The sequence below is a fragment of the Lycium barbarum genome, chromosome 3 (assembly GCF_019175385.1).
Source record: "Lycium barbarum isolate Lr01 chromosome 3, ASM1917538v2, whole genome shotgun sequence".
Taxonomy (NCBI): domain Eukaryota; kingdom Viridiplantae; phylum Streptophyta; class Magnoliopsida; order Solanales; family Solanaceae; genus Lycium; species Lycium barbarum.
In genome coordinates, this window is record NC_083339.1 from 127,193,637 (window position 1) to 127,221,512 (window position 27,876).

General features: G+C 36.4%; 2 protein-coding genes across 3 annotated transcripts; one reads left to right on the plus strand and one right to left on the minus strand.

The window, feature by feature from the left end:
- Positions 1-354: 354 nt before the first annotated feature.
- On the plus strand, positions 355-16,230 carry LOC132632360 (uncharacterized). 2 transcript variants are annotated; one of them, XM_060348261.1, is made up of 10 exons: positions 355-968; positions 2,209-2,965; positions 4,366-4,984; positions 5,923-6,094; positions 7,295-7,655; positions 8,032-8,142; positions 8,423-8,783; positions 11,106-11,331; positions 12,758-12,979; positions 15,720-16,230. In XM_060348261.1, the coding sequence occupies exons 1-10, from the start codon at positions 442-444 to the stop codon at positions 15,871-15,873; spliced, it is 3,510 nt and encodes a 1,169-aa protein (XP_060204244.1). In that variant the 5' UTR covers positions 355-441; the 3' UTR covers positions 15,874-16,230. The 2 variants fall into 2 exon arrangements, with proteins under 2 accessions (XP_060204244.1, XP_060204245.1); XM_060348262.1 differs by having other exon boundaries at positions 832-968; positions 2,190-2,965.
- Positions 16,231-17,330: 1,100 nt separating this feature from the next.
- On the minus strand, positions 17,331-25,145 carry LOC132632362 (tubulin-folding cofactor B). The gene is made up of 9 exons (XM_060348263.1): positions 24,953-25,145; positions 24,725-24,844; positions 24,069-24,220; positions 23,782-23,900; positions 21,526-21,587; positions 20,804-20,845; positions 19,790-19,923; positions 18,356-18,425; positions 17,331-17,742 (listed from the first exon to the last, which is right to left on the minus strand). The coding sequence occupies exons 2-9, from the start codon at positions 24,824-24,826 to the stop codon at positions 17,695-17,697; spliced, it is 729 nt and encodes a 242-aa protein (XP_060204246.1). The 5' UTR covers positions 24,827-24,844; positions 24,953-25,145; the 3' UTR covers positions 17,331-17,694.
- Between the last annotated feature and the right edge of the window lie 2,731 nt (positions 25,146-27,876).

Here is a 27,876-nt window from a genome sequence, read left to right on the forward strand (position 1 = left end):
AACATGTAAAATTAATTTAATAATTTGAATTAGAATTATCCAAATCAAAATTTGATAAAAAATAATAAGTATTTTACACCTTTAAATTAATCGAATTAAAATTGAAAGTATCAACTGATGCTTAAATATTGCTATTATTTTATCTCAAAGAGAGAAAAATAGTTTCCTTTTAAACAAGTCTTCTCTTTTAAAAAATATTAATAAATTTGCTAATTTTGTATTTATACCAAACATTAATATAATAAAATTTTAGATACGAAACACAAATTACAATGTTATATTAATCGTATTTTAAACATAACACTATAATCTAAAGTGTACGCCGTCTATTATATAATAGAAATAGAAATTTTCAGTAATACGAGGACTTGGTACTGGTAGGAGATTTTTCAAATAAACGGGGCCTGAGAAAATAACAGTGTAAATCAGAATAGTGAGAAGATGGAAACGGAAACCGGCATGGAAGAAATCGAAGCAGAAGCACTGCAAACTTCATCGTTATTTCCCGTATTTCCCCAATCTCAGATATCTTCAACGCCCAATCGTACAACCTCATACAACGCCGTTCCAGAATGGCTTCGAAATTCCAGCTTCACAACCGACATCTCCGTTATAAACGACGCCGTTACAACGAACTACGGAAATAACATCCAGTTCCCAGACAATTTAGATGAAGACGAAGAAGGAGAAAAGGAAAATGAAAAAGGAGAGGAAACACGGTATGAGTTGCTGCACTCGTCCGCATCGGATGATGATGAAAGACATAGTAAGAAGAAGAAGAAGAAGACGAAGAGGAGGAAGAGGCAGGGATTGAGTGATGGACGTACACAGTATGAGTATGCACTTTCGTCTTCTAGAAAGTCTGATGTTCCAAATTGGGCTTCTTCTTCAGGTGCTACTAATTTAAAAGACTATTACTTTGACTCTCGTGGCGATCGAGACAATTTAGCTTTTGGTACTATCTACAGGTGCGTTACGGTCCTTTTTTTGTGCCCTTCATTTTAGAGATAATGGTCAAAAACACACCTAACTATCACTTTTTTGCGAGTTCCTTACCCTAACTATCATAGTTCACCTATTATTTATTAAAAACACACCTCAATATTAATGAGTCAGCTGCCATGTGGATGGAATTTTATGGGCAAATTTAGCTGTCACGAGCCTTTTGGCGATTGAATTCGAACTCTTAGTCTAGTCAGCTTTGAGTTGTGTTTTGATAAATAGAAAAAGAGTCGCGATGGATCTTGCTTGATTTTTCCAATGTTACTGTTGTTTGATTTGTTAGCTGTCAAGAGAATTTAAAACTACACATTATTGGAACTCATAGGTTGATAATGATTGTGGCGGTTATTGGCTCTTGGCTGGCAATGCGGTATGCGAATTATAAAACTTAAGTGTAAACGTAAAGATACTTCAAATGTTAGGAAGTTATACATTGCATACTTTTACACTTTTTTTTTTTTTTACTGCTTGTAGAAGTAGAACAAGTAAGCGGAAATGAGTCGCTGAGGAACTTGTTTCTTTTCCTGCTTCTTTCATTTGTTTTGTTAGCCATCAAAGAATATAATACTACACATAATTGAAACTCATATGTGAATTGAAGTAGTTTTTGATGAAGCAATGGGCAATGCAATTTGAAGTAGTTTTTGATGAAGCAATGGGCAATGCAATCTGCAAATAATGAGCCTTTAAAGTAAAACATAAACAGAGATTTATTCTTACATCCAGCAGAATGGGAAGCTTTGAAAATGTTAGGATGATGATATAACCTTTTAACACAGTGGAATTGAGATCTGAAAAATCATTACAATGACAATTTTAGTTAACCCGTTCGTAGTTGCAGCAAAGCTAATCAATCAATTAACTATGTTTTAGACGCAAATCACTTCCGAAATTTGTTTATTGGTAGTGAAGATGGAGTAGTGAGGTTTATGTTCCAATGTTATGGGGACATGCTGTGTGATTTTATGAGTCACATACGGTAAACTCGTGCTCTCTTTTCTATTATGGTGAAGGTAAAGAATGTACGAAGGGATCACACTTATTTCTTAAATGATCTTTTGAGCTTCCATACATAGTTTGATCAGTTATGAAAAGGCATTTTGATTTTGATCTTCACAAAAAAGGCATTTGATGCACCTAATTTGTTTTAGTTCTTAGCTTGATTCACTTTACTTTATTAACTGTAGATATTCTGATGTTCTGTAGAATGGATCTTGCTCGTTACAAGCTTAATAATTCGAGGAAAACCTCTGAGCTCAATTACTATAGGCGGAATGATAAGAGAACTTTGGAAAGGGATAGTGATATTGATGCGTTGGACAATAAACTAAGGTCTGGAGGTCGCTATTGGTCTGCAACGTATGCTGCAATTGAGCACCATAAGAACTTGAAGCGTCTAAGAATTTTGACTCCTCTCAAGCCAACGATGAGCAGTCCAGCTGATTTTATCTCATTCTCAGATGAAGTTAAGTCAGATGAAGGAATCAGAGGAGATACCATTTCAGGCAATGCTATGATCGAGGAATCTTGGGAGGATGAGGTCTTTCGCAAAACAAAGGAGTTTAACAGGATGACAAGGGAACGGCCACATGATGCACAAATTTGGTTGGCTTTTGCACAGTTCCAAGATAAGGTAGCAAGTCTGCAGCCACAGAAAGGTGCCCGTTTGCAAACACTTGAAAAGAAGATTAGTATTCTGGAGAAGGCTACAGAGCTGAACCCTGACAGTGAGGACCTGCTTCTCTCTCTTATGAATTCTTATCAGAGCAGAGATAGCATTGACGACCTGATTAGTCGATGGGAGAAGATACTTATCGAAAACTCAGGTAGTTGCACATTGTGGAGAGAATTTTTGCGGGTTGTTCAGGGTGACTTTTCAAGATTTAAGGTTTCTGAAATGAGAAAAATGTATGCAAATGCTATCCAAGCTTTATCTGGTGCATGGACTAAGCAGCATAGGCAGGTTCTCACCTCTGACACATTATGCTTCTTTTTTTGTGCATAAGATATTTATTAATTTGATCTTTACCAGTGTTTTTAAAAGCGAAAGCGTAAAAAGTGGCAAGATCCATGAGGCTTCAAGAGAAGTGAGAAGCAAAGCTTACGCTTCTTTGAAGCGAAGCTCACTGTTTTGCAGAAAAGTAAAACAAAACATATAATTTCTATTAGATAACTAATTTTAACATTCAACACAATGATGCCGACATTAATCCAACCTCTCGAAGTTGAGATTCAGAGTCGACTGCTTCATGTTTGGATCACTGTGCCCGCCATTTTTTGAAGAACATGGAATTCACCCATGAAGTGATAACCCCTCGGTTCGCATCACTTCATCGCTCTTAGTGGCGAAGTGATGACTTTTAACAGCTAGAACATACAGATTTCAGTTTTGATGCTGTTCTGAAAATTTGATACTTGTGCCTGTTGAGTGTTAGTGTGGCTTCTGACAATCCTTATCTTCTTACACAGTGTAAATGATAAAAGCCGATTGTTCCCTTCTGGATCAGTAGAGTGATGGTATCATTAACTGGCAAATAGTTAACTGCATAATAATCCATGTGCTTAGCCATGGATCCTTGAAAGGGAATTTTAGTCCTGAGAGCAGTCCTGCTGAACTCTGGGGACAGATGGTCTATTGGAGTTTTTATGAAGGATAATTCCATGCAGTTGTTGGGGTAAGGATAGGGATTCTGAAAGTAGTGGGTATTAGCTTCCAGGATTAACTTGGCTAGGACTAGCTCAATAAATATTGTTGTATGCCTTCCTAGAACATCCCTAATATTTGATCGCTGATGTCGGACAATAGTGAAAGGTTTTCAAATAAGAAGCTGACTAAGCAAGGCCCTTGAATGGCTCAAGGGTGAAACTTATGATCATTACTGGATTTATACATGTTAGCCTCTATGTATAACCAGAGTATTGGATCCATTGACAACTTAAGGAGAAAATTTTACCGTAGGTGTAGCACTACCTTGTAAAAATGAAATTTTGCATTGATCTCATGAGCATCGGTACTGTAAGTTTCCACTGTGTTATATTTAGTAAATAATCGTAAAGCAATCTGCTAAACTTAGTTGAAATTAATAAGAACTAATCCTTTAAATTATTCAATTTCTCTTTATCTTGCTTTATGATTTGGGGCTGAGGCGTAGTAGTAGTAATTCTTGTCTCTTGCTTTTATGTATGTGAAATCTTGCAGTCTCTTTTAGATAATTCGTTTTTTTCTTGCTTTTCTGTATGTGAAATCTTGCTGTGTTGGCACATGCGTCGATCCGAGAGTTCAGATTTAATGACAAATGAATTCATCTTGATCTTCTCCGCCACCCATTGATTTGCTGATGGAGATATCATTGTTGGATACAGGTTTCTGGAGGTGCTAATTCGCCTTCTATGGATCCTGCTATTGTTAGACTTGAACTTGGTCTGATTGATACATTTCTCAGTCTCTGCCGGTTTGAGTGGCAGGCTGGGTACAGAGAGTTGGCTACCGCCTTGTTTCAGGCACAGATCGAATACAGCTTGTTCTGCCCTTCTTTACTTCTTAGTGAGCAAAGTAAGCAAAGATTATTTGAGCATTTCTGGAACAGTAATGGTGCCAGGGTTGGGGAAGATGGTGCACTCGGCTGGTCAAAGTGGCTAGAGAAAGAGGAAGAGCTAAGGCAAAAGGCTATGAAGGAGGAGTCTTCACATGATTCTGAAAAAGGTGGTTGGACTGGTTGGTCAGAACCGTTATCTAAAAGTAAAAGAAGTATTGAAGCTATAGAAAATGCAACAGAGACTGATGGTGCTCTTGACGAGTTAGAAGATGGATCTGAAATGAAAGATGATGAGAAAGATGATACTGAAGCTTTGCTGAAAATGCTTGGGATTGATGCTACTGCTGAAGCTAATTGTGAGATTAAAGAGACAAGAACTTGGACTAGGTGGTCTGAAGAAGAGGTAGCAAGAGACTCGAAAGAGTGGATGCCAGTCCATGCTAAAAGTAATCCACTTTCTCCCATCCCTTCTTCATTCCACCCCTCTTTCTTTAACTAATCAACTATAAAAGCACCTCTTCAGGACAAAATATCAAGTGAATGAATTGCTTGAAAAGAGGCCACCATTAACTAAAACAGTGAAAAATTAACAAACTAAGATACAGACTGAACAGAGAAATATGAAGGTTGATCTTTGTGCCACGGAAATCTGTGCTCTGGAAGGTTCACTAACTAGGGTAGAGCTGAAAAATTCTCTGTCTAAATAGTATCTTTATCACTTAATGGGCCTTTAATTTTCACTCTCCAAAAAAAGACTGTTTACTTTTGAATACTTAGAGTCAAATTCTGTTTTAATGGCTTAGCTTCTCTATTTCTTCTCTTCAAAAAGCTTGGCGAGTCTGGCTCATTTGTTTGACTCCAATGGCTAAATGACAGAATGACAGTAGACGTGCCAATCAAGCGGCAAATCCAAATTATTTCAAATGTGAGCGAGGCATGAACAATAGTAGTTTTGGGGACGAAATTCAATACCAGGCTCTCTACCATTGTCCACTTAATAGCTCCTGTTTTGTTTTCATCCTCGCTGTGTTGTTAGCACCATTCACCTATCATGCCTTACTCCACCAAGTCTTTTCGATCAATAGGCATGACTATGTATCTATTAATTTTATTCCGAGGCTAATTTTATGCTTAAGAATGTGTGCATTTGCAAATGGAGTGCAACAACAGCTTCTTGTTATTTTTCTTGTAAAGATCTTTTTTTTTTTTTTTTTTTTTTAATGAGTATTTCCCTTGTAAAGATCTTGAACTGAGTGATCTAAGTATCAGTGTACTGCATGTGTTTCCAAGTGATGAATTGCTTTCTGCCTCATTTTTTTCTTCTTGCATTAGCGTCTGTTGTCTGAGGTCGAGAATTAATTCCTGAAGTATTTATGTTTAACAGCTGGGATTTCTCACAGTGAGGATCCTGCTGATGCACAGGATGATGAGCAGCTTTTGAGAGTAATAGCATATGAAGATTTGAGTGACTACCTGTTCTCGATAAGTTCTGAAGAAGCACGTTTTTCCCTGGTATCCCAGTTCATTGAGTTTTATGGCGGGAGGATGGCTCAATGGTTCGTTTCTGATCTTGAATGTTATATTGACTTCTCTAGTAATCACATTGATTTTCCTAGATATTAGAGTTGTACATGTCATATTGCTGCCATGAAAGAAATGCAGAGGTCCATGTCACATGTTAAAACAATTCTTGCTTGAGGATCTATTTACTATGTGAATGTATCTGGAACGGGTGGTGTTTTTCTAGCACACTTGGGAAGGATCTCATATGCTGAAGTTTTAAACTTTTAACTCTGAGAACCAAGCCATCCTGTCACATTTACAATTAGGGTTGAATAATGCTATCAAGGTTGAGCTTGGTTCCTGTACAGAGTCTTGAGCTTGCTAAAACTTGGTGAGCCTGAACTTTCGGCACTTATGCTCGACTAGCTAGGATCATTTTTTATGTCCTTAAGTGTTAGTAAATTGTTAAGTTATATCCATGTGTCAACTTTTTTTTATTTTTAGCCTCTACCACTGGATACCGGATAGTTAATGGTCCCTAAGAATATAAAGCACAGTATTTTGGTTAAAACCCTGAATCTGCCCTGCTTCTTAGCAGTTTAGAAGGGAAGGAGTCGATTTGTTGAAGTTGACATTATATGCAGAAAAAGGTTTTTGGATAGTTCTATGAACTTTTTAGGCTTAAATTTACTCTCTCCCCCCTTCTCTCTCCCTCCCTCCCTCCCTCTCTCTCTCACACTGGATATAATCGATTGCCATTTAGAGTCAAAGGGAACCTAGATGGAGAATAGGAAGCTTCTTAATATACACATTCTGATAATCGTTTCCAAATTTTGGTTTGCAATATGAAATCAAAGATTCAGAGAGGATGGTCAACTTTGATAGGAGAAGGATCCACTAAAAACCTGCTGCTTTAAGAGATCTTGCTTCCTTATGACATTCAATTAGGTCTTCCTTTTTATTGGTTTCTGATAAGTGATAATGAGTTGTTTTTTGTTGGTAAATAAAAATATATAAGTTGCTGAGAGTGAGTTGTAAGTCCCAGACTCTCATATTTTAGTTTCTCAATCATTTCAAAAGTTATTGTTCGATATGTTGCTTCTATGTATTACTCTGGTTATTTTTCTTTGACGAAGGATGCTATTAATTGAGAGAAGCCACATGGAGGTGCTTGGTAAACTAGCACAGGGAAGGAATGAAACAAGAGTAACATAATTAGTTGTATGTAAGTTACTTCCTTTTAATGCATGCAGGACTTGTACAAACAGTTCAAGTTGGGCTGAAAAAAGCGTTAGTTTGGAGGCAATTCCAGACTCTCTCTTTGATGAACTAAGAAGAATGCACGACGTTTTAACCAAAGAAGGAAGGAACCAAATTGACACAAGTTTGGAGCGAGTTTTTAGCAGCTCTGATGATATCTCTATGAGGACTAGCATGATGAGATTTGTCCGAAATGCTACATTGCTTTGTTGCACTGTATTTCCCCAAAATCACATGTTGGAAGAAGCTGTTCTGATTGCGGAGGAGCTATCAAATACAGTGATGAATACTTCTAGCTGTTCAGTAACACCATGTCGAACTTTAGCAAAAAGCCTTTTGAAGAGTAACCGTCAGGTATAATTTTTTATTCATCTTGCTGGTCAAGCATTTTACATATGTGGTATATTCACATGATTTAAAAAAAATATTAAGGTGCATGTCTTCTACGTTGTATATTGCACGTGACTTTTAAATAAAGTAATTGCCTTGCAAATAAATGTAAAGGTAACAGTGTGTTAGGTGTTAGACTTGGTATTGATTTGTATTCTCTCTCTTGATCCCTGCCGCTCCCAAGGATATCATTTTGGTTCCTTGCTTTTCATTTGTCCCTGTTCACCACAAAATTCTTTTTATTAAGTTTGTGCCACAAATGGATTATATTATTTTTTGCACTTCTGATGTCTCAACTTGAAAGTTACTTGTTTGTCTTTTACACTTTTTGTTCTTACAGGATGTATTGCTTTGTGGAGTTTATGCACGAAGGGAAGCAGTTTTTGGAAATATTGACCATGCTAGAAAGATTTTCGATATGGCATTGTCTTCTATTGATGGACTTCCACAGGTACATTCTATTTCCTGTTTAACATGATATTGGCATGGTATCCCTTAATTGAGAGAGGAGTACCCCTTCAACGTGCCGTTGGTTCTGTAGAGGCAGTCTTCTAACTAATGCTTAAATCACCATTTCCTTCACCATGAAAAAAGTAGTCCAGCCCACAGTTTGTCGGGGAATCTCAGTCAATTACTAGTTTTAGTTCTTGTTGGTTAATTTTTCGTTGCTTCCTATAAATTGTTTTTGTCATTTGATGTTGTAGTATTACTTTATTTTATTGAATAAGCAGGATGCTCAGACAAATGCATCTCTCTTATATCTCTGGTATGCTGAAGTGGAGCTCGCAAACGGTACTCATGGTAGTTCTGGATCGGCGGAATCATCTTTACGTGCTATGCATATTTTATCTTGCTTGGGGAGCGGTACGAAATACAGTCCGTATAAATGTAAACCCTCAAGCCTTCAACAGCTGAAAGCACGCCAAGGATTCAAAGAACAAGTGAATATTCTACGTTCATCGTGGACACGCGGTTTAATTGATGATCATTCAGTTGCTCTCATATGTTCAGCTGCTTTATTTGAAGAAATAACAATTGGATGGACTGAAGGTGTTCAAATTTTAGAGCAAGCATTCACAATGGTGCTTCCTGGTAATCAGCTTTTTCGCTGCCTGTCATTTTCTCCTTTTTAAACCTGAAATTTTGTGTCTTCTAGATCTACTGTAGCTAGCTGCACCTGTTTGCTTGTTGGTTTAAGATAGCTTGGAATTGAGATGTAGTCAATTAGCTTTTATTTTATATGCAATTACCCTATACTTAACAATAACAATTGTTTGTTATCAAAAAACAATAACAATTGTTATGGGAAATAAATTGTTGCTTACTGCCGATGAAGTACTGGAAATTTCCAGCTTGCATCCTTTTATTGAAGTATTTGTATAGTAAAATTAGTTGTTCTCTTTTTTGTCTTCTTAATAATTGAAGATACCTCTTACCTCTTAATGAAGACAGTGGAAACGTCTCGTTGTTTCAACCTTTGATCAATATTACTGGAAAATATTCATTTTCTTTTTGAGAAAAGTTGTCTTTTGCAATATTTAGAAGAAATATTGCTCATCATGTTAAACTTTTAAGATGTTTTTTTTTTACCTCTTCCATTGAACAATCCTCAAGCTAGTTTAGTGGCTTCTCCACTTCTGTTTTTTTTTTTTTTTTTCCATACTGCGTTGATATGCTTTGTCTTGAGCCGAAGATCTATCAGAAACAGCCTCTCTACCTCCCAAGGTAGGGGTATGGTCTGCGTACCCCTTCCACTAAACTAGCATGAAGATTGTTGAAATTGACAGGGAAAATATTATAAGTCATATCGTGACGTCTCTGTGTAGGGTGAACTATATTCTCTTTGAATTTGATTTTTCGAGCATTATTCTTTATTCTTTCAGTTCTGGCTCTCTAAAGCTTTTGCACAATCATTTTTTTTTTAAAAAAAAATGGTCTTACCTAAAGAATGTGAAGGGTAAATTTTGTTCTTCGGTGATACTAAGGGTAATGTAAAATTATGTTAAGGGTGTACTACGTTCGTTTGTGATGCTAGATCGTCATGTCTCCATATTAGTTTACTACATTGCTTCACGTTGCCCTTCTTCATGTATAATATGAATGCTTGAACAATTTATGTGCCATTATTATGGTTATTATATTGTTGTAATTGGTACTTTAATGAATGATATTATTATGAATATTGTTTCTTGTTGCCCTTCTCTAAATATTCATTTCTTAAAAATAAATTAACAAAGCAGCCGCTTCGTCGCTTCACGGACAGAAGTGACCGCTTCATTCACTTGCATATCCTCACCCTCCAGAAGCACTGAACCCTCGTCTCTCTGCTCTTGCTTTTAACAACAACACAATCCCAACAACCCCCCCCCCCCCCCCCCCCCTCTGTTTTTTTTTTTGGGAACTATTGTTGGAAATTTTACAGTTCCATGAGAATTTTGTTTTTGTTTCTAATCAATTTACTAGTTAAAATTTTATCCAATGTACCTTGTCTGATTTGAGTTTCTGAACAAGAAGCGGAAACCAATGAAAAGACAAATTTTGATTCATTTTTTATGTTATTGGATCAAGGGCTTTGTTTCTTGTCAGATTGTGATTATGGAAGTTATCTGTTAATTAGACATCTGAATCGGCTGGTGTGTAATTAATATTTGTCTAGAACCAAATTGATTCCACTATTCGGAGTATTTACACTAATGTTCAGGTTACGTCTCGATAGAGTAGGACTATATTCAACAGAGGCGGATCTAGGGTTTGAACTTTTATAGGTTCGAGTTCGGAATTCTAGCACAACTCATTTGATTTACTGGGTTCGAAATCAACTATTTATACTTGTTTAGTGAAATTTTTAACACTTATACAAGGTCCGAACCAGTGCTATTGGGTTCAGATGAACCCATAATTTACACTTTACATCCACCCTGATATTCAATGCGATGAAACTCTACTAGTAATACTTCAGAGTTCGGGCAGGTGTGAAACTTAAACTTTACATGTTGTAGATATCCATGCAAGTAGATTAGTTTCGATAGTTGATGAATGGGGAGGTATATCTGAATTATTTCTTCATTTATTTGTAAATACTACTAGAACTAAAACTTGTACTGACAGTAGTAACTACGTGTAAATCCTCCAAGATACATCTACGATAAGTTAAGTTATCCTTGTTGGACATACCATTCTCTATAATTATAACTTATAGTGTAGTTTGGAATCCTCTCCTCCACACCCTTACTTGGTACCTCACAGCCAAAAATTAAAAGAGAGAAAAGGCAATATGCTGTTTGTTTATTCTTTTTCCAAAGAAATGGTGTTATGAATTCGTAATTTATGTACTTTACCATTGTCTTGAATCTGATAGATCTCTGATGGATTATTATTATCTTACTGATGGTTACTGCAATGACCTTACTGTAGGAAGGAGGCGGCACAGTCATCATCTCGAGTGTTTGTTCAACTTTTACACGAGGATGCTTTGCAGACATCATCAAGAAATGAAGCTGTCAAAATTATGGGAATATATTGTGAAAGGATTGGATATATATCCATGCAGTCCAAATCTCTACAATGCATTAGTTGAAATTGGCCATCTCTATGTGTCACCCAATAAGCTACGGTGGATCTTTGATGAAAATCTCCAAAAGTATGACCTCTTAAACTTTTCCTCCACTTCTATGTGACGTAGGGTAGTCACAGTCAGATCTTCAGATATGTTAAGTTTCCTTGATCATTACTTCTAATATTCCTGTTGCTGCCATGTGACCAGGAGGCCACGGTTCGAGCCGTGGAAACAGCCTCTTGCAGAAATGCAGGGTAAGGCTGCGTACAATAAACCCTTGTGGTCCGGCCCTTCCTCGGACCCCGTGCATAGCGGGAGCTTAGTGCACCGGGTTGCCCTTTTTGTAATATTCTCGTTAGTAGTATCAGCGGGTCTAGGATATTTGTATATGCTAGTAAGACTATTATGTTGTCTATAATCAATTATTAAGAACACTCACGTCTAAAATAGAGAAGTATTGAAATCTTCCTCTATCGCTTTGGTCTAGTGGTAAAGAGCGTAGCGCTTGATGTGTGGGTTTAGGCGCACGCCACGTGTTTGAATGCTACCACAAAAAAAGCCTGGTATTTAAGTGAGAAGGGCTTGATGTGTGGGTTTAGGCGCGAGAGAAGGGTGGAGCGGCGGGTCCATTATCCATAGTCTTGAACCATGCACCACTGTTCCTCGGGGATTTCTTGGTTATCAAAAACAGATATTGATACCTTATCTCGATAACGCTATCCTCAATTCCAAACTAATTAGGGCCAGCTATGTGAAATATTGATGCTCTAATGACTTTTCAAATGTTTCCTTAGTTGATTTTTGGTACACTCCCTCCGTTCCAAAAAGAATGGCACCTATCAAATTTGGAAATAATTTAACTTGAACTTCCCATTTTACCCTTAGTGACTAGTTTTATAATCACACAAATGTTATGGAATATTTGAGACCACAAGTTATAAAGTGTTATAGCCGCACAAATGTTAGAGCATATTTAAACCACAAGTTCAAAAGTCGTTCTTAAACTCCGTGCTCGCTCAAACTACGACTTATAAATGGAAACGGAGGGAGTACTACTTTTCAAGCGGTTGGGTTTGCAATCTGACTTTCAGGGTCATGTAGACATATGTGCGTTTTTCTGTCTGAGTGCTTCTTAAAATATCTTTCTGTAAAGTTGCTCTGTTGGCAGGCTTTTGGAAATGAAAAGCTGTGCCAAGCATGTATTATAGAAGGTCTTGAATGTTTTCTGCCTCTTTCATTTTGGAGAGACTTATAATGGACAATTAGATCTAATTTCCAACCCCCCTAATCTGTCAAGTCAAAAATGACAATAAAAATTTGGGATGACACCTTTTTGATGGTATTATAAACTCTCTCTTGGTCTGCATTTGAAATCTATCCTTTTGAAAGAAGATGCAGGAAGAATATATACCTAACGTGTAGTTGTTTAAAGCTGTGTTTATAGGCTTCCATCTACTGGATTCAAAGATTTAATTTCTCTCTATCTTGTGTCCTTTGCTTAAACTTCCAGGAAACCATCGCTTGTTGCTTGGCTCTTTGCATTATCGTTCGACATGAGCAGAGGTGGTACGGAGCATAGAATACGCAGACTCTTTGAGAGGGCATTGGAGAATGAGAAGCTACGTAATTCAGTTTTGGTCTGGCGCTCGTATATTGCTTATGAAAGTGACATAGCATGCAACCCTTCTGGAGCTAGAAGAGCTTTCTTTAGGGCCATCCATGCTTGCCCATGGTGAGTATATTGTTTGTGATGACTGATGTGCTGTAACAGTAAAATAAAATCAGGATAAAAAAGACTTCCATAGTTTTAAGAGGTCTAGAAGGAAAAAACTCGACATAAAAGGGGGCAGGGGTGAAGTATAGTGTTGCTATGAAAGTAGTTACCAGAATGATTAAAAAAAGGTTGTTACTGGAGCCGTGTAAGTGTGGAGCAAGGGAAAACAAAATCTTTATTTCTGGTCATTCCCCTCTTCCAACTGTTTGGAGAATGGCCATATACTTCGTATTGTGTATTTGAGCCTCTCATTTCACTCAGCAGTTAAATGCTCTTGACAGTGAACATTGGTCAAAACCTTCTGATTCTAATTAATAAACACACTGATAAAAAAAAAAAAAAAAAAAGGGGGGGGGGGGGGTGTAAACATGTTGTTAATTTGTACGTACATCCAGTGTGCTAAAAAGAATAAATGCCTTCATCCTTCTGTCCAACTCTGTGAAACTTTCTCAATTAAAGTTGTCAGTATATTTTCAGTGTTGATAATATTAGTGGGGAGTTGGTCTGTCAAAGATTCTTCCTTGAGGCAGATAAGTTCTTGCTCTGGTGCTGGTGGACTTTATTATGTACAGGTTTGTTTGGGTATGTTGCAGAATGACTATGGTGAGGAGTGAGGTAGGTCGTTCATTGGCTTGACTTTTGTGAGAGGAAAACATTCTTTAACATCTTAAGTAAAGAAGGGTAGAGGGGCGGGCCCATTATCCCTGAGTTTCGAAAGCTGCGGTTGGTCCTAAGGGTTGGGCCAGATGGATTTCTCGATGATAAGAAGAACATTCTTGACCTCAGGGATGAAGATGAGGTGGTGGTTGTAACTAGACATCTTTATATTTAGAAAATGGTTGACGCAGAAGGGTACCAAGGATTGGTTTACGTCTTCTATTTCAGATTTTTTTTTTCTTTGCTTTTCGGTTCCAATTGTTTTTGCTTATAAGCAGTCTATCCTTCTCTGTCCTCATAGCATATGCTAAGATCTTACTGACTGAAAGAAGTGAGAGAATTCTAATACCAATTCTAATACTAATATTATTAAATAGTGATTGTAAATATTATTAATATTCTTTTATTTTCATTTTCAATTTGAATGGTAAATATTCTTTTTCATTTCTTTTTTTGGCATGAATATTGAAGGTCTCTTTAATGAGCATTTTTCTATTATAGGTAAAGTTAGAACATATTGTTAATCTCAAAAAACAAAAGTCAAGTAAGAAGCTGTGCCCTGGCATGGTTAGCAGAAATAGTGGAGTCATAGCATTTGAGGAATTCTAGAATGAGCCATTGTTTACTCTTTCTTATAGCCCTAGTGCAATTTCTATTGTGTCGTAGATTTAGTGTGTATCTTTTTGTTCACCATTGATGGCCTGCTGTCCTTGTTCCTCTGTAGCACTATGGAGTGGGTTCTTGCATATCCCAAGTTTTATCCTTGCTTATTACAACACAAATGTCATGCCCTCAACTGTAGCGTTTCCTTACTCTCTTATATTAATATCGGAAAAGGGCCAAATATACCCTTCGCTATACTTTGGTTTGGGTCCAAATATACCCCTGCCGTTATACTATTGGTTCAAATATACCGTTCCTCCATTAAAGTTGTCCAAGGTGGACATCCAATCCTACGTGGCACTAACATTTGATGAGGTGGATGCCACATGGCATGACGCGTCAGCACCCCTAACCCATTTTACCCCTCCCCTCCATTTGTTATTCCACTAAAAAAAAAATTCCCTTCCACCATTATTGCCACCAAGCCACTGCCAGAATGGGAAGGCAGTTAATGCTAGAGATTGATGTTAGCCATAGGTTTTTTATTCCCTCCCCTCCATTTGTTATTCCACTGAAAAAATTTTCCCTTCCACCATTATTGCCCCCTTCATTGCCACCAAGCCACTGCCAGAATGGGAAGGCAGTTAATGGAGCCAACTAGTTTGCTAGAGATTGATGTTAGCCATAGGTTTTTTATTCTTGTTCACTTAGCTGGCTAGCTACATTTTGGTTGAAAAGTATTGACATCATTGTAACTTATTCGAAATTCCTGACAGTGGGCTACCAGTTGGGAAATTAAGATGGTTGAAATACAGTAACAACAATTACACCATCTATGTTCTGTTTATCATCAGTATTCGCACTATCTATATCAGTTGTGAATGAATTTTTTTTTTCCTGGAAAATTGAACGTTAAGTATAACTGGTAAGGAGGAGGTAAAAAGGGGAGCAGAGAGAGATTAGCTGAGAAAATATTGCATCTATGCAAACCGACTGCTCTTCCAATTTTTAATGCCCAATTGGTGGCAATAATGGAGGGAAAGAAAATTTTAGTAGTGGAAGAACAAATGGAGGGGAGGGGTAAAATGGGTTAGGGGTGCTGAGGTGGCATGCCACGTGGCATCCACCTCATCAAATGTAAGTGCCACGTAGGATTGAATGTCCACCTTGGACAACTTTAACTGAGGAAGGGTATATATGAACCAATAGTATAACGGAAGGGGTATATTTGGACTCAAAGTATAACGAAGGGTATATTTGGCCCTTTTCCAATAGTACAAGGGTATATTTGGCCCTTTTCGTTTTTATTTTTATTTTTAAAACATCGACTTAACCTTAGAGAGCTGTGGTTTGTAACCCAGACAGATTCACCAAACAGTTAATTTTTATTGCTGTGCTTTCTAATATCCTCATTTCTGTTGCTCAAAATTTTGCTCAGGTCAAAACGACTCTGGCTTGATGGTTTCATCAAGTTAAATTCTGTGCTTACAGCAAAAGAGTTGTCGGATCTCCAGGAGGTAATGCGGGATAAAGAGCTCAATTTGAGGACAGATATTTATGAAATACTACTGCAAGATGATGTTGAATCTTAAGTCATGAGAATCAAGATTTCTTCAGTTGCCGAAGGGTAACATGCCCGCTATGTGAACCACTCTCATATTCTGCCACATGGCCTTTGTCAGCGCGGAACTTTGAAGCACCTGCTCTTGGTTGCTTTCGTATAAGGCCGCAAGTGATGCCTTTGCTCGTAATATGTGCTGATTACTGTTGTGTTTTGAGTAGGAAGAAGGATTTTTTTTCTGGTGAAGATAACAGAAAATGTACATTTTGTCAGAGTGTATTACTTATGCCATTAGTTGTATGACAGCCTGGTGCTGCCTTCCTGTAATCATTTCATCATAACTTGATAAAAATCAGTGGCTAATAGTGGTCCATTTGTAACTTGCTAAGTGCATGGTTTTGATGATATGCTTCAATGTTCTACCAACAATAGAGAAGAACCAACAAAAAGAAGAAATTTTGTCTTAAGGGGCATTTACAGGAAATGCACCTGTCCTTTTCTTCACTCTTAGCATTTCTCTTGATTTCTATGACAGCCTGGTGCTGCCTTCCTGTAATCATTTCATCATAACTTGATAAAAATCAGTGGCTAATAGTGGTCCATTTGTAACTTGCTAAGTGCATGGTTTTGATGATATGCTTCAATGTTCTACCAACAATTGAGAAGAACCAACAAAAAGAAGAAATTTTGTCTTAAGGGGCATTTACAGGAAATGCACCTGTCCTTTTCTTCACTCTTAGCATTTCTCTTGATTTCTGGCGTCTACATTGCATTCTGTAGTTTTCCCCTTTCTTCCCTTTTTAACAATGTGAAGGAACATGACTTCGTTTTTTTTTTTTTTTTTTTGTGGAAATGCAGTTTTCTCCCTTTTGATATTGATCTTTAATGTTTGAATGAACTGGCATCTTTCCCCCTCAGAGTTAATGACTAATGAGCTTCTCAATTGTTGCACCCAAGAGCCATCGTTGTGGTCACTATGCTATGCAGCGAGAAAGACACCCAAACTATTCTTTGTTCCTCTAGGGGGCCACATCTCTGTGACCGTTCCCAAGCAAACTTTGCATCGCTGGAAATGCACTACTACACATCCATTCTTTTCAGAGTTCTCTAGTGTGTCACAATTTCTGTGCAGTCGCCATTTTGACATTATTTAAGCCTCTGATTTCTGGTTTCTTTATTTCTTAAGCAGTATTTCCAGGTGTACCTCTGAAAACCGCTACAGTAGTAAAACATACACTGCGATGTCCAACGTGCCATATTCTCGCATCCAGATCATTCATTTTCCCTAATTTTGCAGTCTTCAGCCTGAATCTGTCACCATTTGGACTGTTCGAGTTGCATAATTTGTTAGGTTATGCTGTATTACATAGGGAGGTTTTCTGCCGGGCACCACAGGACTGGAGAGGGTGAATGTTAGTTTCAGTTTCTTACCTGACCTTCAGGGCTGCAGCATCAAAGTCGAAGATTTCGAAGTCTGGGAAGTTTAAATAGGATACAATATGTTTCATTTACGTTGCGATGTAACCTATTGGTAATGAAAGTGCAATCCGTCACCAGTTTCTGTCCACTGAAATAAACATAATCTGGAAACTTGCTTACACGGTTCGTACTTATAATCAACCATTAAAACACAACCACAATACACATAAGTGTAGCAATCTGTATGCAACTGCCGGGTAAGTGTTTAATTCACACAGGTTTCATCATCGACGTGAATCTTCGTGGTCATTTCCATGACTTTCAATTACGCAAGGCTAGACCATCTTTTCAGCTCAGTTATATTTGAAATATGCATCTCCTATCCATTAAACGATCAAAACAGAGGAACAGCAGACAGGGGAATCCTATATACTTAAATTTCCTCATCCTCAAAGGGATCTTTTTCAGGATAGTCTCCAATCTGCAATACAGGTTGCGTCAAAAGGTCAGATTTAATGTAATTTACAACACTACCATAAATGATTTCACCTTTTCATCCCAAAACATTTTTCTAGGGGAAGTTGGTCGAGGAGAGGGATGCAGTTGTTTTCCACTAATCATTTCTAATATCTTGAATCATTTATGAAGATGAAATTTCAAAAATTTGAGTCTTGGTTCAGCCAGACAAACTGAAGTCAAAATACACACCCTGTGGCTGTAACCCTCATAATCACTAAACTTAACAGTCAACTTAGAGGAGCTAAGTCCCGTTTTTAGCTTTAGCAACGTGACTGCCTGAACAGAAAGTCTACTCTTCTTCATTTTATAAATCTTTAAAAGCACACTGAAATTGGATGTTTGTTTGCCACATTCTATTCAGCATCTTCAACTTCTCATCACTATCGAATAAAGACTCTATAACTTGTATATGCGGCTAATAACTTTACTTTTTGAAGGTAACAAGTGTGAATATATTCATCTCAGGAACGATAGAACCATATAATGTTTCAACCCAAGCATAAAACAGATACAAGACAACATTAACTGCAAGTTTGTTAGAGAATTGACTATGACAAAGATCCCGTTGTACAAACCTTTACTTTGTCTGGTCGAACCATTGCACCATGAAGGGGAGGGCAGTCAAAGTAACGCTTCCCTTTCACCCTGCAAAACATATGAGAATAATCTGGTTTAGATGCGGCAATTATTATAGTCACCGTAGAAGAGTCCACCATATATAACATTTCTCAGGTCAAAAGAGAATGCTTGTGCCAATGCACAAGACAACGATTTCTAGAAAAAGAGAAACTTTAGCAAAGGACCTTTTAGAGGCCTCTGGCCAAGTATCGTACTGTATAATGCAGCAGAGCAACTACATTATTTGCTACTCAGGACTGCATGAGTTCCATATGCCTTGTCACCTGTCAATTCATGTCTTATAATTTCAAAATTTCAATTTTTCTTTTGATACATTATTTTCTCATATAAATGAAACTTCTCCTGACCTCTTGTGGAAGCAAGCTCTCATGTAGATTATGCGTCACCAGTGTTTTGGCAGTAACTCTATTCTAATTAATTTGGTGAATGCATGTAGCAATAGCTGGTTATGTGCACCATTACCTGCCCCCCGAGAAAAGAAAGTCACATTTCACAAAGATTATATGATCTCTGCCATAAATTTGTGTACACCCATTTTAGATCATCAAATCTAGATTATATGATGAAGGGGAGCCTTGGCGTAACTGGTAAATCTAGACTATATGATCTCTGCCATAAATTTGTGTACACCCATTTTAGATCATCAAATCTAGAGCAGTAAACAATTCTAGGCTTATAGCAGTTTGTACAGTCAATTGACTAGATATTTAGTTAGACCTAGAGAAGAAGAAACCTATATGCAGCTGCTGTTGGGAAACAGGATAGCCAATACCAGATTGAGTTTGACCATAAAAGAAGGAACAAGTAACTAGTTTATTATCTAAGATTTCCTTCAAAATAATTAATGCAACTAAACATAGATTAAGCTTGTGGATGCAAGGGTTGAAACAGTAGGTCTTCATCAGTACATTTACTAAACAAGTAGTATTTAAAATTACTAAATGAATAGAGCACCAAAGATTAAACAAGAGCCATGGATCAAGGAAAGTTAAGACACAAAGAAATTTAAAACTTGGGCAATAAAAATTAATTTCCACAGTTACCAGTTTAAAAAAAAAAATTAATTTCCGACTACAATAAGCACCAAGGGTGAAGAGTTGGCTCGCACATGTTCTACAGTTCGAAGTGGACATCTAGACATGGCAAAATCTTCTAAATTTAAGGATAGGCTCAAACAAGCCAATACAAGGTCCCTCCTTAGTGGAAGTCCCATACAATCTTTGATGGGGAGGCAAGTCATTCACAAAATACCCGCATAGCACATGCTTCCTCAAAGAATAAACTCTCTACTGCTAGTTACCACTAATAAAATATATGTATTGCTACTTCAAACTAAAGATTTAGATAAGAAGTATGTGTTTCTGACGTACATGCCATCATGTTTTCCTACTGGTTCATCAAACTGAACTCCAACCCAAAACCCAGGTGCCAGTGTTTCTGCCTGACCAACAAATTTGACTGTGCCTCTTCTCTCTCCAGGGTCCACTTCACATCTGTCCCCTATCTGCTTTCACAAAGAAAACAAAACCGTGGTCAAACAAATTAACAATAACACTAAATTATTACTCTTCAATGACAGAAAAAGTTTACATAAAAAAGTGCGGAGAAGAACACAACTCCTGCATCATCACTGGAAAAAAAAAGCGAGGGAAGAATTACTTTAAGGGTAGGTTCAAAAGACAATTGGTTGTTGCTCTCTGTAAACCATAACAGAACCACAAGTCCAATATAGTTAGCACAAGAATAAGGCCAGAATTGATATATCAATCATTTGGAAATTTGAAACCAAATTAGTATCCTTTTCTTCTACAAATAGTTTGTAACAGGTAGTAACACAAATAAACATATTAACAACCCATTATCAAGTATCAGCAACGACAACTAAGAAATGAAAAGTAAAACTTACTTCAGATTATGTATCTTTGACTTACTTACAAGTCAAACTATCAATGATCCATTCAGACAACAAAACTAATTTACAATAACTAGCTAATTCATGCTAAGTTGAACCTTTGTTTTTCTATTTATTTGTTTATCTTTTCTAATTGAGGTTCGAGGAGCTTTTAGTCGCAGGAAGATACATTGTCTGAAATTGTTTAAAAGGACATCTGGATACAAGGAAATTTCTTTGGGTACTATAGTTTAGTCAAGTATTTGGTTTTGTATATTGCATCTTCTATGGCAATCAGCACACAAACTCTCTGCCAAGAAATTGTGTATAAATAAATGTGCATAACAAGTAATCCTCAATTACTGTGTAATTAAAAGGCTCGCCGTTAGAAAACTGAATTATGGTCAAGAATGTATTTACTACTTTAATATGAATATGCAATAGACATATTAAGTTGGAAAGAGAACTGCAATAAAGAAGGAGATCAACTAACCTTGATTTTTGCACAAAGATCTTCTGTGTAGTTGTCAGATATCTGTTTGACAAACCCAAGTGGGAAATGAATAAAAGACCTAGAGTCACAAAATATAGAGACCGTGACACGAAATTAAAAAGTAAATAGTTCAGCGATTGGAATTATCTAGTGCCAAAACGCTCTTCTTAAAAGAAGCAGCAAGGCGAGGAACTAGCTATATTTTAGTGACAATGAACTACTTAAATGGCAGTAGTTTGAAAACTGCCTGAGATTGCCCTTCCAAACATTCACTCTAGATGGCTCTATATTTGGTATGACACGAAAAACTTACCCTTCATTCAACAAAGAATGAAACAGAGAAAGAAGGGATTGAATCCTTCCTCCTCTTTTTTCCTGAAGAGGTGGGTAACAGGGCTGGATATCCGGGAGAGAAAGGGTGAATTGGTGGAAGGGTTGTAAGGCTAGAACTTGCCAAGTGAAAGTGGTTGCTCTGAGGATGGGAGCAAGGACACTAAATATGCTGGGAAAAGGGAAAAGGGGGTGAACAAGTTAAAATTGGAGCGGTCGGGTTAACGGTTAACCAGCTAACATCTAAAATATAGCCCATTCTTTAAGATCCTAAGCAGTAAGCAATGACATAGTAAATTAGAGGGGACAATGTTGTGTTAAATTTGAGCAAAAGTCTAAGAAATTTACTTTCAAGCTTTTATAAACACTTGAATATTAGTAGAAAAACTTACTTTAGATTCTTGACCTGGCGGTTGCTTAAGCGGCAGTGTTTCCTTGAATTTTCTGAAAGTACCTAGAAAGTCACAACAACCTTGTCAACTCTAGGACCCATCACAATAGCTTCATGACATCACCAGGCAAATCATTAAGTTTCAACAGTTACGGCTTAACTTTGTTGAATGACTACAATTTAAGATATTTGCTATTAGGTGATGCCGGCCCCAGTGAAGGTTGCGCTGCCTAGCTGGGCATCTAGACGAAGGAAGAATATACATAGGACACCATACATTACCCTGGTATCCATCATGTGGGTAAATAACAGAGCTACATTTGAGGCATTCTCAGTTAGTTGCTGGTACACTGTGCACCCATGGAATCCATGTTTGTTTAGAAGATTGGGTGTAATTTGTAGAAACTACATTATTGTGTAGGTTCTCTACTTGTTAGAATACGATTTATATACGGGAGTATTTCCACATTAATAGATTTTTTTACTTCATCAAAACAAATACATTTGCTAGCATATGGCAGCATTTGTTTCCTCCAATGAAAATTGCGTTAATTAAAGACTAAAAATTTACTGTAGGGAATCGCAAAATTGCTACTGGCTGTACTTTCTCTTTCATATAAGAAAAGGATACAATCTCGCGGCTACTAACTTTGCATATAAAAAAAGACTGAACATGTGTCCATTTCTCTAAGTGAATCTTTTAACTGTGGCATGATAGACAGCTCTTTATGTAATAGATACGCATAAGCTTGTCTATTTTACCATCAAAAGACCTCAGAAAAGAACGTCCAAGTTTAAATCAAGTTACTTGTCGTTATGGTTTATCCAAAGATATCTAGGTCAGTGCACCAAAGGGTGTGACCTAGCAGTCAATGAGGCTGGAACTGACCATGGAAGATCAGGGTCCAAATTCCAGCATAATAAAAACCGCGGAGTATTCTTTTCTGTCTAAGCCTTGGTAGATACAATTACCTGCTACTTTCGCTGGTGAAAGGTAGCAATATACAATGGATCAATTGAGATGCCGGCAAATTGGACCCAACACCACCATTTAAAGAAAAAAAAATCCAGTAAAAAGGTGGAGATATCCTTCTTTTGTTCTTTTTTCTTAAAGTACTTTTATGTAATTGTCTGGTTAAATACATTGTTTTCCTTCACTAAAGGAGATAAATTACTTGACCTTTCAATTAAGCTTTAAAGATATCTTTATTCTATCGCTGTTTATTTTCTTACTTTTGCCCAACAACCAAATATAAGGCCATTAGCCCTATGAACATTGTTTTAAGACCTATATAAGACCATGGAACTAGGCTCAAAATTCTGTCCCTTGTTACTCCTCCACTTTGATTATCATCCTTCAATTTTTTTATTTTTTTTGAAGTTCATTTAATTCAACATGTAATTATGGAGAGGAGATGACAGAGAAGAGCATCAGTAAGGAGAAAAGGTAAGATGAGACTGGAAGAAACAAGAGCCGGAAAAGCAGAGTAGGGAAATGAAAATCAAAGTCTTGTACATAGAATAGTAGAAGAAGAAAAAGAGGGATGTCTTCCTCTTTTTTAACTTATATCTAAAAAATGTCAGCCACCCATCCTATCCCCTAATTGAAAGGTGCACAGACTGATGAATGGATAAAAGTGCTGCCAAATTTAACTTCAGGAACCATGCAGTTGGATATTTAAGACATAAGTCAACAAGTCAAAAATGACAAGAAAAGTATCTTTTGTCGATTAAGAGTGTGATTAATTAGATAAAACTTTGCATCCTAGCCTAATGGCAAAACAAAAGATGTCTGATTGGATAAAAAATGTTGCTATAATATCTATAATCCATTGTACTATGTAGTTCCTCCCTGGTTAAACCATAATAGGTAACTTCTTAAGTAAAATTAAGATGTTCACAGTGACTTATGTCTGAAATTGAAGGGAAACCACTTATCTAAAGAGTATTAGTGTTCTACCTCATCTTAGGACCACAAGGGCAGGGAACTGAAGCAACTTGGGGAAGATCCATTCTTTTCCCAAGGCTCTGCTTCTCACAGAATTATTTTTCAAATATTAGGTCGAAACACAATTACCCTCTAATGGGACTTCTGGGACGAGTCAAAACACATTGTCCACTAACAGACCCCAATTGCCAGGGAACAAACTGAGGAGTAAATTGACCTAAAGAGGTATTGCATCCGAGTCAAGGAGAAATCAAATTAGAAAAGGCATTATTATAACAAATATACCAAGTGAAAGTCGTCAACATTTACCACCAAGTTTCCCATAAGCCTCGTCAGAGATCGTATACTTCTCCACAAGTGATGTGTCCTCGAGCCAACCTCCAGAAGTCACCGACGATGGATCAAGATCAATGACATGCAGGCGAAAACTGCAAAGACTGACTGGTTAATTCAAAAGTATATGTCCATATTAGTTCAAGTTCTTTCTGCACAAAATGCCGACAGGATATGATTCCAATAGCTACTACAAAGAGTTGGTTATCTAGAAAAGGATAATCATAATAAAATAGGTCCTCAACCAAAAAAGTTTGACTAACCCATCCAGTGGGGAATAAAAACCAAGTGGTCTCGCATTATCACTGAGGACTGAGATTTTAGCACCAGTTTCATCATAGAGCTCTAGGGACATCGAATTGACCGATGTACCACACTTTTTCCAGAGCTTCTCTTTCACGGCTTCCACTGTCATCTGAAAACAAAGAGAAATTGGACTGTAATGCACACAACTGCTAAAACAACTTTTTTTTTTCCTCAACGAAACACATTCAAAATGAATTAAGCAGCAAAATTGATGATGGACTTTTCAATCATTATTTTTATTAGATCAAAGACGAGCCATTTCGAAGTCTAAGTAATAACAACTCATCGAGAAGTCGAGAACAATTGTAAAGCCGATCATATGTCTTTGCAAGTTTGTAATTTAAGTTGTAATTAAAATTTCGGTCTAATTTATGACTATGATTCTTGGTGTAAGAATGACTTTGGGGTTTAAAAATAATAACAGTTCATGAGCCTGGTTAGTAGTGGAATATGAGAACATAATATGTTTATAGCTTGTTTTAAGATGGTAGGGAAGTGTCGTCTCTATTATGGTTTTTGAGACAATGCTGCTAGTGTCATACATATACTTGCAATAAGGAAGTAGTAATTAATGTATGAGAATAACAGCAGGAACAATTGCATTGAGATGAACCTGAAGAGAAAAACGGATTTCAGGCGAAAAGGTCTTCATATTGGAGTGAGTGGCCCGTAAAAGTACGGATTCATCTCCTTGAAACTGCAACCCAGATGCCATTATCCTTCTAACTCAGCCCTGGAATCAGAGCAAAACTCACAGTAGGTTGAAACTCAGATCGAAGAAAGACAATAAAAAGTACAACCCCCAGCCCTAATCATCATAAGTAGTAATTCTGAATGTTACCTTAAAGCCGCCGTTAGAATGAGGATTTTAGTACTCTCCACAGACCACAGCACCCAAAGACAGAGAGAGATAGAGATCGCAGTATCGCACTACAGGTCTGTAGAGAGAGAAAAATCAGAGTGCTCGAATTTGAATTTTCCTTTTTCTTTTTCGAGGGACTCTCACAGCTCGGTGTGGCTTACCTTTTACGACAAAAACGTTTGAAGTTGGATGCGCTTGTAGTGCTCGAAATGTTGCATCAGGGTTGGGCCTGTACCTGCTTCCCACGCCTAGGACTGGGAGACATGTAGGGCTGGGCATAAACATCGAAAATTGAAAAATTAGATTGAATTGAATTAATTCAGTTTTTCGGTTCGGTTTTGGTTTTTTTATAACAAATTTGGTGTTTCGGCTCGGTGTTCGGTTCCGGGTCAACGGTTCTTCAGTATTTCGGTTTAACCGAAGTTTTTTTTTTTTTTTTTTAAGATTTACTACATGAATATAATTTTTTTGGGGGAAAAAAACATAAGTAGATAATAATATTATAATATTTACATACTCTTAACAACTAAATGTTATTAAACATTACATGGCAGGTTAAGTGTTTTGTAGTAAATCAAATTGCTATATATAAGGAAACCCTTCAGACGTGAATAACTCCAATACCTATTTGTTGTTCATAGTATAACTACTTTTATACAATTTCATACTTCCTCCTTATTCTGCAAGATTTTTTTCCAGCATTTTTTTCTTACCTTCTCTACTTCCTCCTTATTCTCAACTTCTTTCACTATTCCATAAAAAATAAAATCTCAGTTTTCATTTAACACTATAGGATATTGAACACAAGTATAATAATAATTTGAGTGTTGATTTTTATTATATATAGCATAATAAAAATGTTATACATAGAATAATATTCATATAATTTATTTCACCTATTATAATAAATTAGATATAACTCACATAATTTGATTATACACTATATAAAATTTTATATACCTCGTATGATTTTATTATACGTTGTATAATACATTATATTTTGTATATAGAAGATATTATCTTGTATGTGTGGATGATCACTATAGTTGGATTCTAAAGTCATCAAACCTTCAAACATTTAGTCTAGCGTAAACCTCTGTAACTCGAAGCAATCAAGAAGGAAAAATGGAAATAAATGGAGAGATGTGTAATTGCTAAAAAAGCCGAATTAGAAAAATCGAAACGAACCGAACCGAACTTCAAAAAACCGAACCGAACCGAACTAATTCGGTGCGGTGTTCGGTGTCCACTTTCAAAAAACCGAAACCGAAAAAACGAACCGAACTTTGAAAAAATCGAACGCCCACCCCTAGACACAAGTCCACAACTAAAGAAATCCTTTCTTATTCATGGGTTCTTTTTGTGTCATCAATTTTTTGAATTTGCAATTTTCGTCCTTTTATTCTTAAAAAAAAAAATTAAATCCAACCATTTTTTGAAGGAAAAAAGAAGAAGAAGAAGAAGCAAAGCAACTAATAATTCTCCTAAAATCAACGTAAAAACCATATTACTTTTAGTTCTTAAAAGAAAAGTTGTGCGTTAAATTAGCTTTAAAAAAAAAAACAATAATGATAGTATACAGTACACAGTTTTAATCAGAGGTTTAGAAAAGGTGTTGTGTACGCAGTCTTACCCCTAGGCTCGTTGTCTCCCATAGACCCTCGATATGTCTGGAATATTAGTGTAATTAAAATCACTTTTTATATTTAGCAAGTATTTGGTTTGATTTTTTAGCAATCAAATTATGGTTTCTTTAATCCAAAGATAGGGTTGTCAATAGGTCATGATTTTATTTCTGTCATATCACTTTTTTTTGTAGAGAAATATTTTTTGCATTGTTATGGTGGAAGAAATGATGGTTATTTTTCGTGATAGGTATGGTGGTATTTTTGTGATGTGTGGTGGTGGAATAGTTATATGTTGGACATATGCGGGTGTATGTACGTTGTATGTCCAATGTACTGGACATAGAATGACATACAAACTAACATACGAAATACATACAACTACATACTTATATGTTTTATGTATGTCATTTGTATGTTTTTATCGGATATATACAATAACGCAATTGTATGTTATGTGTATGTCGGATGTATTTTTGTACGTGTTTGTATATATATATATATGATTAGGACATAATTTTACATCCTTATCCAAAGACAATGTGACTCAAACACAGAAGAAAAATGCAATAAAAAGTGACTCAACTTTCAGTTGTTATTCATCTGAATTTCACTACTGTTATCCATAATTTCTTAAATATGAGAATCAACTTATGTCATGTAATTTTGTTAATAATGATCAAATAGAAATATTTTTATCATAAGAATAAACATAAATACTATAATCTACCAATATATTGAGCAAATAATAGTTGTTATATTAAGTGACATTGAACTATCAATAATGCTTTTTTTTTAGACAATTGATCAACTTTTGATGTGTTTAGAATGAAGGAAAGTATTTTTTTAAAAAATTAGGTCTCTTTCCAATGTTTGGTTTTTATGAATATTTCGTAAGAAAAATGTTTTATATTTAAATGACAAAAATGATTTCTCTTATTTTCTGTCATAAGTTATTTTTCATCATAATTTATTTTGTTCATTTTGATATTTTGTTGTCTTTTTTTCTCCGTATATTCGTGCATTAATTACATTTCTTTTTTAGTGAAGTGTCTATGAGAAACAACCTCTCTGTGTTGCAAAGGTAGAGATAAGTTTTGCTAACATCTTACACTCCCCGACCTCAAGTGTTAACTTTATATCATAGCTCAAATTAACACTAAAAAACTGTGATTAATTTATAATACTAAACGGTTTCATCGAAGACTATTCAATTTGCTATATTAGTGCAATCTTTAATTTATTTATTTATTTTTGAAAAAAAAGAAGCTATTTTCC